This window comes from Phaethon aethereus (genome assembly GCF_964289735.1).
Source record: "Phaethon aethereus genome assembly, chromosome: 6".
NCBI classification, from domain to species: domain Eukaryota; kingdom Metazoa; phylum Chordata; class Aves; order Phaethontiformes; family Phaethontidae; genus Phaethon; species Phaethon aethereus.
The window spans coordinates 13,091,026-13,104,165 of NC_138580.1; the positions used below are offsets into that span (position 1 = coordinate 13,091,026).

At 44.2% G+C, this 13,140-nt stretch overlaps 1 protein-coding gene across 1 annotated transcript in view; it reads left to right on the forward strand.

Annotated features, from left to right (window-relative positions):
• SEMA5B (semaphorin 5B) overlaps nt 1-13,140 on the forward strand; it is a gene marked incomplete at its 5' end in the record, with an annotated part of 139,886 nt that overhangs the window by 14,284 nt on the left and 112,462 nt on the right. The window contains one exon of the mRNA XM_082001596.1: nt 2,404-2,503. Within this exon, the coding sequence (XP_081857722.1) occupies nt 2,404-2,503 (100 nt within the window). The remainder of the gene's footprint in view (nt 1-2,403; nt 2,504-13,140) is intronic.

Below are 13,140 nucleotides of genomic sequence, written 5' to 3' on the forward strand. Positions count from 1 at the left end.
GCAAGCAGATGAAGACATATTCTTCCTGCCACTGCACTGTAATAGTGGGTTAGTTAGTAGGAAAGAGTTGGTAAGAGAGGAGGTAAAATGACAAGAGAAATTATGGCCTAAAAGCAGGATCCTTAAAAGATATCATCATTATATAGCAATCCCCCAATCCCACCCCCATCAGCTAACAGAAATACCAGGATCTGCTGCACATGTCAGCTGGCTAACCTGCCTGAAAGGTGTTATTGTTGCTGGTTCTGCTGCTTGGCTCAGAAATGTCTCTGCAGCTAAAGAGCTACAGGAAAAGAAGGCAGAGTCCCATTAGTTAGGAAAATGCCAGAGGTGAAGCTGCAGTGCCTCCCTGGTGCTAGTACATCATTAAGGGTCCCAGAGGAGTGTAGGAGGTAGAGATGCTTGAAGGTTAGATGGGTTGAGTTATTCCTTAACTCATGCCTTTTCACTGAAGAGCAGAGGAGGTACACGTGTTGTGTGTGGCTATGCAGTGTGACAGGAATGCTGAGAAGGGCTGGAAGCCTCCAGGTCCTGGCAACAGGATTTTTAGATTGCGAGGATGGAAGTCTCATTGTCGGAGAGGCCCTGTCAGAGTCCAGTTAGGCAGGGCATGGAACCAGGCCTGACAGTGTCCAGCTCCATGGTGAGGAGGCTTAGGAGCTGTCATGAAACATGGTGGTGTTCAGGGCAGAGGCAGAAGCTTCACGACAAGGTTCTGCTTTGGAAATGGAAGCAGGACAAGTGGAGTATAGGGACTTTTATACGTGTTTTCTTAAGGTTTTGATAACCGAAGGGCTTGATTAGGTTTCATGTGTCCCTGGAGGGAGAAGGGACTTGAAATTGCTCAGCAAATATCCCTACGTCAAAGGTTTTAAACCATTGCACTTCTGTAATCCTACAAAGCATGCCAAGATGCCAAAGGCCTTAATGAGATTCCTCATCAGCATTGTCATCTCACTGCTGTGGAAAGGGGAACTAGTGCCTACAACAAAACGTTCAAACCTGACTGCCTTCAGTGAGACTTCTCAATTTATCATTGGGGGTATAAAAATACAATGGAGCATGTCTTTTCAGAGCTCTTTTGAACTGGTTTGAACTGCATCATTATTGTTATGAGTCATTAGGTCATTGGCCTGTGTATTGGTATCCTGTTGGCGTGAGGTCAGAAGATATTATCTTTCATGTTGAGCCTCCTGGATCTTCAACATCCAGTCTTTGAATGAGGCAGGTTTACATGTCAACAGGTCACAGAGGGATTACAGATGTACTGATTTGGTCTCATTTGTCCCTTGCTCCTTCAGATACTTGGTATTCTCCATGTATTTAACAGACAGAGTAGTTAACAGTTGGAATAAATTCCCAAGAGAAGCCCTCACAGTAAAGCCGGATGTTTTTCTGAAAGATACATATGAATCTATCCCCAGTTATTTTGTGCAGTAGAGGTGTAAGGTGAGAGGTTGAAATTCTGCGATCTGTGGTACACACAAGGTCAAATGTGGTAAATATATTGAAAGGTGGGATTCTGTGAAAGCCCTGGCATCATGCCTGACAGTACCCTAAAATAGTGATTCAGTTTTTCTTTAAACAGGTGTATTTTTTATTACATCAGGACTATCTGGCCTAGATCTCTCAGTTGATGCTGTGTTTATAGATGTGGCTTCTGGAAGAGCTTTGTCTCCATGAGCATAGTGTAGCCAAATCTATCGCTTTGTGTTTAATCTGTGTGATTGCAGTTTGGACAAGTGCCTAGATTGGCAAATCCAAGCTAGTTGATAGAGCCAGTCTCAAGCTTGTGCAATCTCTCAGCCACAAAGATGTTGTGATGACCCCCTTACTCCCCTTCTAAATTAAGGAAGGATTTAACTGATAGGCATCCCAGATGTTAGGTAACCTAGAAGAGAACCTAAAACCTGGAAGAGAAGGTAAAACCTGTCATTGGAGCAGCCAGGACTTGAGTGCAGATCACTTCTACTCTAACTTGGTTTTCAATCAGTTGACCCCGCCATCTTTTTCTGGAGGGCAGCAGTTTCCCTTCGCTCAGCACAGAAGGCAAGGCTATGGAGGTGTTACGGCAGGCAACCTGGTCCATTTACATCACTTAACCCTGGCACTGAAGATGGTTCCCCAGTTTTAACAGAAGTAAAATCGAGCTGCTGTTGTCTCTGAAACCAATGCTGACACTCTGTCTTGGATGTGAAAATAACTGCTGAGACAGCCCTGTGTTTACGTGTGGTTTTTTGCACATTCTGTGGAGAATCAGAATAAATAGAAACCCTTTAAATAGATTATTAATTAGACTTCTTCTGACAGATAACTCAGTAGGAAATCCATTAGAGGATGTCCGGGTGAACTCTCTGATTCTAGAGCAGCTTATTGTTTTCTGCTTTTTCATTTTCGTTGCAGATCTGAAGCCCTGGGTCTCGAATTTCACCTATCCAGGTGTGCATGACTTTTCTCAGCTTGCACTGGATGCCAACAGGAACCAGCTCATTGTGGGAGCAAGGTAAAGATAATCTTTTAATTAGTCCAGGGTTGCTGCTCAAGCTCTGGCTTCAGAGGAGAGTGTGTTTCCAGCTTATGTGGCCAGTCTACCCTTCAAAAAGAAAGCCATAATTTATGTAGAGGGATTTAGACTCCTAGTATAATTGTAAAGGAGAGAAAATTACTAGAATTAAAAAAAAAAAGACGCAATCAAAATGACTGGTTAATGAAGCAGAATGCTGGCATCTCCCTCGGTATTGTGAATGTTAGAAGAGTTACAGTAAATCATTCTGCACCATCCCTCTGCCAGTACAGAATTTGACTTTATGGTTTATTTGCTGTGGCCAGACATTCCCTCTGTACCAGATTCATCTACGCACCTTTGTGTAAGTAAGTCATAGCTTACACATGAATTACTTTCTTCTCTCTTAGAATTCACTCCACAACCTGTTCGCTTCATCTTGCTGATATAGACAGATCCTCACCTAATGCATTTTGGTGCAGCTCTGTTGTTCTGTCCCATTGTATATAATTAGCATATATTTTCCTTTATTTTTAAACATTATTTTTATTTAGGATGCCATAAGAGGAGAGCGGAAACACACAAGATGAGCATAGGCAAGCTCTAACAAATTTAGAGCTGCTTTTGTAACAGGGAAAAGAACTATGGTTCAGCGAAATAATATACGTCAGGAGTGGCTGAATCATGAACCACGACAGCAACTATTTTTTATTGCATAATAAACAGATAAGACAACCCCAAAAGAAAAGACTAAGCATGGTCTAACAAATCAGTTTAAGTATAACATTTAGAATCAGATAACATTGTGGTAGCAGTCTCTGCTATTAATGAAAATGGAGGAAGAGACTGCTTTCTTCCCAGGTTATTCAGCATTAGAGGACAGGGAGGTGAGGAGCAGAGCTGAAAGAACTCATGATACAAACAAGAGAAAAGAGCAAGATGTGTAGCAGAGGGAGAGTTTTTTCCTTCACAGAGACAACTGAAGTGTGATTTAATATATATTTTCTGCATGTATTTGTGCAGTAAATAATAACACTTACCTTCCTGTAGCTGTTCAAATTGCCAGAGGCCCTCCCGCTTTTCATACAGGAACATTTTACCTTTCAAGCTGCAGCTTTACCTGTGCTGGAATCTTTACCCAGCAATTATTAATATTTATTGCTTCAAAACGACATTGCTTTGGGGAGGGCTGTGAACAGTGCCTTCTGCCAGGCATTGCACAAACATAGGCACGCCGCTCTGAGGAATTTATGGTTTACATAATTCGGCTGCATGGCAGGTTTCCCCCTGCACAGACGCTGCTCACGCTGACAGGCTTCACCCCTGCTCGAACCCCAGCGACGCGCCCTGGAGGGAGTCTCTGTCTCCACAAGAGTTTGTATGAGTGTGGTTAGACACGAGGCTACACTATCATTACAAACAGGGGAACAACAGCAAATTTGGCTTCACGCTGGAAGTGCAATATATTGCAGTGTATTGCCTCATGAGGAAGTAGTAGCAAGTATTTATAGAATTTGCTTGCAAAAGTCAGTTTTCATGAAGCACTACCCACCTGGCTGGGGGACTGAAAGTTTTGATGGTGCCACAGGGCTCTGCCGAGCAATTCTTGTTAGAGGTAACAGAGATGTCATTTCCCAGGGTGTTTTTTTCGGGTTTGATACAGGCTCGGTGTGGGGAAAGCAGGGAGTGCTGAGCCCTTTTCCTCTTCACCATCTCATTCCCACCCTGTGCGAGGTGACAGGGAGCGGTGCATGAATATGGGGGTGCGATGGGGTCCTCGGTGCTGCCCAGCTCTGGGCGCACTGAGCTCCTGGAGCTGTGCCAGGGGAATGGGAAGGGGAAGTGAAGCCTTTTCTGTTCCTGCCTTCCCTGATAAATCCACACCTTGTTCTGGACTATTTTTAGGGGTGATTTTTTGAGTCATTAGTTGCTCGTGCACCATCTGCTTGAATTTGCAAATGAAACAATACCTCAAAGAGATAGGAGCTGTCTCTATCCATCTCTACAGGGTGTAATTTATGAAACCTAAATTTAAATGTTAACCATGTTTAAATGTGCTACCGTAGATCATATTAGTAGTAACGCCAGCTATTCTGGGGTTGTGAAAGGATTTTGGGATCAGGGTGGAGTTTATAGGTACTCCCACGTCTCAATTTCCTGGTTAATATCATTCTCTTAGATGATAGCATTATAAATTATTTCAGACTAGCTCTTTCTGTCGCTATTTAAAAGCAGTATGACCTCACCACAGCATCTCTTTGGTTTAGCTCATCCTGTGTTTCAAAGCTTCACAGCAAATGCTTCCTAGAAGAAAAGAAGATCCTGGGGCTCACAAGGGTTTTTGGTTTCAGGAATTGGACACAGCATGACTGAAACTGTAAGGGGTATTGAGGGCATGCCATGCAGACAGGGAGCTGGAATAACACGAGCCTCAGATTTTTAAGCTTTATCCTTATCTGAGGGCTCTCCCCAAATGACTGGTGCTGCCTGAGTGCAAACCAGGGGAGTTTGATAACTCCACTGCACCAAACACCTGCCAAGTCAAAATCCCAGAAACAAAAGAATTAGTTTCAAAAGCCCACCATGGTTTCCAAGCAACGTATTTACTTGTCACATCATTTGTAAAATCCAAACACTTGCAAGTAAGGATATGAATAGTTTAGAACATTGTAAATCTCACTCTACCCATATTATGAGCCACATTTCATTAAGCATAAAAACACACATTTCAAAAATTCATAACCTTCATTTTGACTCATAGTTTGCATGTTTTGTTTTTAAATGTAGTGTTAGTATTTTAATGTACTGGTTTTCCTCTGTGAATGAGTAATTGTTTTCAAATATTTGCTGCTTTTTTCAGCTTCTGAGCGCATGTGATTACTATTTGAGCTTATTTTAATGGGAGGAAAAACAATTTTCTAGACCTCATTATTACTGAGAAAAAACTTGAAAATATGATCTGAACAGCTCAAAACCCAAGACACATAAATCCCCCCATGCATTAAAAGCCTGATGATTTTGGGAACTCAAATCCTGCTTTTTCTGTGCTAGCCATCAGCAATGCCATTTTTGTCCAATTGTCCTGCTTTTTTGCAAAACACTTTCTTCTTTTCATCAAGAATAAGCCTTGAATTTTTCAGACCTGAGAAACCTTCCAAGTCAAAGCCAATAAAGGAGCTGAAATGGAAATTGATTACAGCCTTGACTATGTAGACACTTCCATCCCTCTCTAATAGCATGATCTGGAATGCTTATTGTCTTTACTTTCAATCTCTTTCCTGTTATTAGATTTCAAATTTAACTCTGCTATACAGCATTCCTAGTGAGCAGTTTGCTTTTATTAACTGAGGATCTATTTGCTCTACCTAAAACATCTGAAATCTAAGAGTAATGGTGAGGAAATGGGTGGCACTTTCTTGCAGATTAGTGTCACATAATGAGCTATAGTTTTGAATTATAGACACAAGTTGTATATATGCTGCCACGGCAGAAGAGCCAGAGAGAAGATTATTCTGGTACCAGAACAAAGGCTAGGAGGCTGGGACACTGCTCTTTTGTCAGTAATACAGCTGGTGAATGGAGTGGGAAGAACAGCTTGAATGAGCTGCTGTATAATAAATGGTTTAACAAAGGAGATAAGCTGAATTTCCTAACTCGATGGGCAAGCAAAAGAGACCCGTGTTAAAAAGTGGTGACTTAAAAGATGCAACTGTTTGAATTGATGGTATCTGCTTGCTGTAGCTCAGGGTTAGATCTAGACACTGTCAGTAGTCATGGAGAGCAGCAGCCTGCCTGGCAGCCAGACAGCCGCAGACCCTTTGCCTATGCCATGTGCCCGTGCTGTGATGGGCATGCCAGAGATAATCGTGGTGGGGTGGGAGGAAGCCAGCTCAACTCTCGTTCTTCCTTTGCCCTTTTCCCTCCCTCCTTCCCTTCCCTGTCTGTAGCAGAGACATGCTGGCCTTCTCCCAGCCCCACGGCAGTGATTTCACCTGCATGTTGGAGCAGCAGTGCTCTGCTCTCCCACCCTTGCTGTAGGCAGGGTGCCCAATCCCCGGGGAGGGTGGGTTTTGTGGAGGAGGTACATAGTGTAGCCATGACATCCCACCTCCTCAAGGAGCCTTATTTCTTGAGACTATCTTATTACCAGCTGAGCAGAGACAGGAGCCAGTAAAGAAATGATGATATGAAAGACCCTGCTTGGAGTCAAGCCAAAAAACACGCTTCACAAGAGCTCCCTGGTGAGGAGAACATAAAAGGTTTAAAGGAGGGTGGTTGAGACACCGTGTGACAATCTGGCATGACAGCAAGCTGAAGGGAAACAGCTTGGACAACAGGAGGATGGTACCCAAACAAATGGCTGCACAGAGCATGGCTGGGAAGCCCTAAGAGAAACATTTGACTTTTCCCAGAAGGAAACTGCAGGGGTGTCAGCTCGGGGCAGTAGCCTGCTGGGGCTGCTGGTGTGAGAGGCATGGCTACAAGGGTTGGCCATTCACAGCGAGTCAAGGTGCTACTGTAGAAAACGAGCCAGAAAGCATCATGACCAGAAGTCCTCATGGTTGTGCCTGCCAAGAGACCTGTCACCTCCATCAGGAGATGGAAAAGGATTGTCTCTCATGACTGCCACATGGGGAACTGCAGGTCAGGAACTCTTAGTCACAAATAGTCATTACCAAGAAGAGCCCGGAGGTAAACGGTAGTGAGCAAAGGCTGCATCAAGGGACTCAAAACCAGCAAATAAAGTGCATGTCATTCTGGACTGCCAGACTTCTCTGCAATAAATATAAAGCTACTAAGCTCTTGGTGATGCAAGTCTGGATGCTTTGATGGGGGTGATTTTCATACTTGATTTAGAGCTGAACTGAATGTGCCTGTTAATGCCAAGTAGGTAGGTGCAAGAAAGGAGACATGGTTAGTTTGGGGAGCAGGGAAGGTGCTATATGAACTTTGAAGGGTTGTTTTAGGTGGAGCACAACAGCCTGGGCACACTACTTCCTGGCTATAGTTGCTTCTGGCTGTATAAGCATTAAAACAAGTCTGGATCATGCAGGCTTAGGAGTTGAAGAGTGAATGGAATGACTGATGTCCCAAAAGTGTTGCTTCAAGTTGCAGCTTGCAGAAATATAGCAAATTGAAAATACACTCTAGGACCCTCAACCAGCAGGTTTGGCACCCTGAGTTTATTGAAAGTCTCCAGTGTATGATAGATTAGTCTGTCAGACACCAGGGTTCATGCAGATTTCTGGCTGAACATAGGCTCTTTCCTGACTGCTTGGCAGAAAGCTCCAGAGCACTGCAGTAAAACTCTCAAAACCTGTGCTGCTTGGAAAATATCACTCTTACCCTTGGGCACCTTCAATCCTGTCCAGATCTCAACTGCCACTGAACCCTGAAGAGAATAAGTCTCTGCAGATTCTGTTGCCCGGGTGAAAAGCATTTTGCAAACCAGGAAATTCAGTGGCAGAAGTTGAGTTAGAGTTGATCCACAGTTTTAGAGTGTCAGCATTAGTTCTAAACTCTGTCAAGAAAACTTTCTGTTGCCAAATCATCAGGGCCCCTCCCCAACATTTATCCTCACAGGGCTTCTGTGAGGCAGGAAAGCACTAATAATTTCACTCTGTACATGGGAATCTGAGGCTCAGAGGGATTAAGAGCAAGCCTGCTCTGTGAAAAGGCTGTGATGCTGAGACGTGAGAGTTTATAGTAGTTCTGAAGGGTAGTGCAGTGCTGCACCTAACACAGCTACTCCTGCAGGAAGACTGCGCTTTCTGAAGGTACCAGTCAAAGTCTGCACAAACTCGGAGGTCTCTGCACTTTTTGGACCTAGCCAAAGCTCTTCTATGGACTCACAGTAAACCTGTGGCAGAGGTGGGATTTGGACCCTTTTGGATGTTGTATTTCCACCTGGTAGTTTAATCACTTGCCCTCAGCCTTGCATCTCCAAAGAAGATGTACGTCTTCAAAATGCTCCTGGAAGTCTGTGAGTCCCATACATTTATACGGGGTCAGTGGGGCTTCAGCATGGCTGAAAAAGTCAAGTCTCATATAGCATGGAGAGACTAACATACGAACAGGTTAACATTGTCCACAACCACATAGGCATAGCCAAAAGTTAAATAGTCCACAGGCTTGTCCTGTTATCAACAAGGAATGACATGCCATTCATCCCTGACCACAGGATTTGACTCACGACTTTTCTGAGACAAACTGACCGAGCTGAGTTACTGCCATTTCTGATGGCTTGCGTTAGTATCGCACTGTCTTACGCCAGCTTTACCCCCTACTCTGTCACGTTTGGCTGAGAAATTACCTTGCCAGCTGAGGTATTAATGAAGATGTGAGCAAGCAAAGAGCATGATAATGTTTTTGATTATATCCAGATCGTAGGAGGGTAGCTGGAAGCGCTGCTACAGAGAAACCTAGGAAAACAAATATCATCCTTTCTCACTGTGATTTTTTCCTATCAGACAAAAGAATGCTCTGATTAAAGTTGCATCCTTGTATCGGGGGCTGGAGGGGTGCAGATAACATGGTGATGCGAGGAAAAAAAGGGAGAATCAGTCTCTGAAATTAGCAGAAACTTTCAAAGGACCACTGATGTTTTTAAAAAAGCTGCCTGACCTGCATGGTAAAGAATACGGTGAAGGTGAGAAACCTGTGATTAGACATTGCGGCTAGTTAAATCCATAATTGCGGGTGCACAGTTTCTTTAAACAGGGAACAAAAGTGTGATTTAAAGCGCAGGTTTTAACCTCACTGGTTGAGCCTGGGATAATTCAGAGGGAGCTTTTCCTCTGTGATATTGTTCCAGGTGAGGTTAGCTCAGCCCTTGTGTAAGCATGGAGGGGTGAAGCCCCACTGGGGTGTCTAGCTCTTACCTATAAAGTTTGCTTTCCTCTGCTGGTCTGCAAGGAGTCTGAATTTGCCATAGCCCAAATCTGTGCTGTCCCTGACTTGTACTCCTTGGGGAGGAGGGGAAGACGTGTGGACAGGAAAGAAAGAAAGGACAATTTTTATAATTATGGGATTCTGGGAACTTTGGAGCCTGGCCCAAATTTTATTCAAAGTGTAATTTTTTTTCTTAGTTAAGATTTGTGCATTTTCTCAAGCACAGAACATGAATTTTAATTAACTCAGGATAAATAAATCAAATAAAATGCTATGATGCAGCGCTGTCACATTGCTGGGCCAGACCAAAGCACAGAAGAAGCTGCCGCTGTAGGAGAACACAGAGGCAGCTTTGCCCCAGGTGTTGTACATGGAGAAGAGGATGAGGCAATGGCAGTCTCTGGTCATCTTTGTTGGCAGAGCAAACAGTTGGTCCTTCAAATCGCCTGCAAGGCAGTACCATCTACCTCTCTGCAAATGGTCTCACTGGCGGGGTAGTCTCTGTGCTTTTGCCCATCATCAGAGGAACCAGCCTTCCAGCTGACTTGTGGCCAGTGCCTGCGCAGCCAGTGCTGTGTGAAAGGCAATCTTGGCACTGCGCAGGCTATGGGAAGCATCCTTACACAGTGGATTGCAGGCCTGACTGGAAAAATATCTCATATTCCAGATAAAATGAAAATTGGTGATATCCTATCATAAAAGCAGCCACCCATGAGAAACTCACTTGCTTTAGTAACACACTGCAAATAATTAAGTTTGAAGATTGTATTTCAGAGAGTGGGGTGTGAGCAAACACAAGGTCAGGATATTTTGGCAAAAGCCTTGGAGGCTTGGACCTAATGTGCTTTATAGCGTCACAGTATGGGACTGCAGGGCAGTTTCCTTTTGCATTACTGAAAATGTTCTCTCTTGCTCTGGTTAAGTTGGTGATATGTCAGTTTTATATGTCAGGTCTCACCATGGTGACTTGCATATCACTTTATATCCAGATGTTTAGGTGCTAAGCCTACTGTTCTGTGCCACTGCAAAGGTATAAAAACCACAGCAAAGAGAAGGGGTTGGTTGGCAATAACTTGATAGTAACAGAGCTCACCAGCCAACTCTATTAGTACTTGTATACAAGTCATGTTAAACTCATCCAGAGTCTGAGGAAAGCCTGACAGAACTGAGCATGTTTATCAGCCTAAGTAGGCAGGTGAGGAGGCTGCCAGGGAATATTTGAACGATAATCAGTGCATCAGAAGAAGTGGAATTTTACAGTATGACTTCTTGAAAACACAACTAAAAGTGATGGGCAAATAGGAAATCAAAGGTCCCCAGGCGGCTCAGGGGCATATCAAGGTGCTGTAAATGCTCTGTGACTCTGCCAACTGGATGAGAGGGGGAGAGAAGAGCTATCAAGAGAGGCTTGAGGTGGCATGTGGGATAATATGTGATGGTCTGAGAGATGGACTCAGTCTTCCAGGAAAATAGGAACAAAACCACACACAAGTTTTGAAAATTTGGCTCAGTTTCCATCTCTGAGGTTTTGAAGAAATTCATCTAGTGAAACGGAGGGAGGGAAATGTAATAAAAAAAAAAAGAAGTTGGCCCGCATTTTATAAATATATTCAAACAATATCACAAAAAAATCCCACTCGCCATTCTCTGAAGTGTGTACATACAGCTACCCTCCAGAAGACAGCTGGCTCAAGGTGTCTCAGGAGCATAGAATCACAGAATCACAGAATCACAGAATCACTAGGTTGGAAAGGACCTTCAAGATCATCAAGTCCAACCATTAATCCAGTGCCACCATGTCCCCTAAACCATGTCCTGAAGTGCCACATCCACACGTTTTTTGAACACTTCCAGAGATGGCGACTCCACCACCTCCCTGGGCAGCCTGTTCCAATGCCTGACCACCCTCTCAATGAAAAAATTTTTCCTAATATCCAAGCAAATACTCTCACCCCCAAGGAGGTGGGATCACATTGGAGGCTTTGCCCTTCCTGTCCTGGGAAAAGAGAAGGGCCAGAGACACCAGAGCCAGCTTGCTGCTCCCCTTGTGAGCCAATGGAAGAGGGGACACGGCTGTTGATCCAAGGGCCGATCCCCTTCCTGCTTCTCCCTCCCACGGCAGCAGCCATCCATATAGATTTCTGAATGCTGGTATAGTCCAAGGGTGCCACAGCTCTGCTGTTGTCCTGCATGCTCTGCAGCTATAAGCATCTGCCTCTTCTGATTCTTCCTAGAGCTGACCCTGAGTATACAGGATTGAGCCTGAGCAGATCTGTGCTATGTGCCCTGTGCCATTAAAGCTGATGGTAGTTCTCCTCTGCTGACTGGAATATAGAGGATTTTATTTTCATCCTTGTGTCCACTGAGAAGTACTAAATGGGCCTCAGTGGCAACCCAGAAGCAGTAGCTGGGACCCTGGCTTAATTTGGAAGCTGTTTAATGAGAATGATATGCTGCTTGCATAAGGAGCCTCTTCTAAGAGGATGCTTCTCTAGCTCTGGCTGGATTTATCACTGAGAAATGTTGCTTTGGGAAAAGCAATTGCTCATACAGCAACTGCATCATATTACTGTATGTAATTTAGTATGGTTCTCTGTTGAACATCTATTGATTTTTAAGGAAGAGTGATGTACCGGACAAGTTTTTCTTCAATAGAAACAAAATTACTGGTGAATAAGGATCCAGCTTGTACAGGAGATGCTGGCTCTTCACCTTTTCTCCAGCATGTGTATGCCAGGCCCTTCAAATGAATCACTAGAGTAGTATTTGCAAACGGATCGTCATATCACACTCTGGAGTGGGCATGTAATTAACTCCTTCGGAAAGCAAAGGCCAGAATCATCCTTCAGGAGTTACGTTTCTTGGGATGGTTGGCTGGTTCAGAAATGTGGATAATCATCTGAAAAGTTCAGCCACAGCTGGACCTTCATAGAGGCACTGTGCATTAATCTAGCATGAGATTTGGTAGCCAAGAGCCCTGGGGTCTGATCTCGATTCCATCACTGACTTGCTGTGTGCTTTGGAGAAGGTCATTTAACCTTTCTTTAGCTCATTTTCTCCATTAGTATAAGGGAGGAATGATATAACCAGCTCCCAGGGAGCCGTGAAGCATGACTAAGCTGTGTTTGCCATGTACTGTGGAAGTACAAAGTATATCTAAGGTCTGCAGGAGGAAAGATAGGAAGAGCTGACAGGGATTCCTGGCTCCTAGCCTGAGGCTCAGCCCCAGCACGTGGCTTCCAGGAGTGCCAGAAGAGAGCATTAGGTTTGTCACATGCATAATTCTGTGTCTTGTTTCGTATCGCCCAAAGGACCCTGTTCTGTTAATTATTTTTCCTATTATCTATGCTGTGACAGTTGTGAGTCCCTCTTGCAGACCTGGCTCCTGACTGCAGCACAATCTGCCCCAAGGAGGGGACGTGGAGAGGGAGGTGCTGAACTCTTCTCCCTGGGATCACATGATAGGATGTGTGGGAATGGTTCAAAGATGCACCAGGGGAGGTTTAGACTGGACTTCAGGAAGCATTTCTTTACTGAGAGGGTGATCAAACACTGTACAGGCTTCCTAGAGAGGTGGTCAATGCCTCAAGCCTGTCAGTGTTTAAGAGACATTTGGACAATGCCCTTAATAACATGCTTGAATTTTGGTCAGCCCTGACATGGCCAGGCAGTGGGACTAGATGACTGTTGTAGGTCCCTTCCAACTGAAATAGTCTAGTCTATACTATTTTACAAGTGCAGGGAAT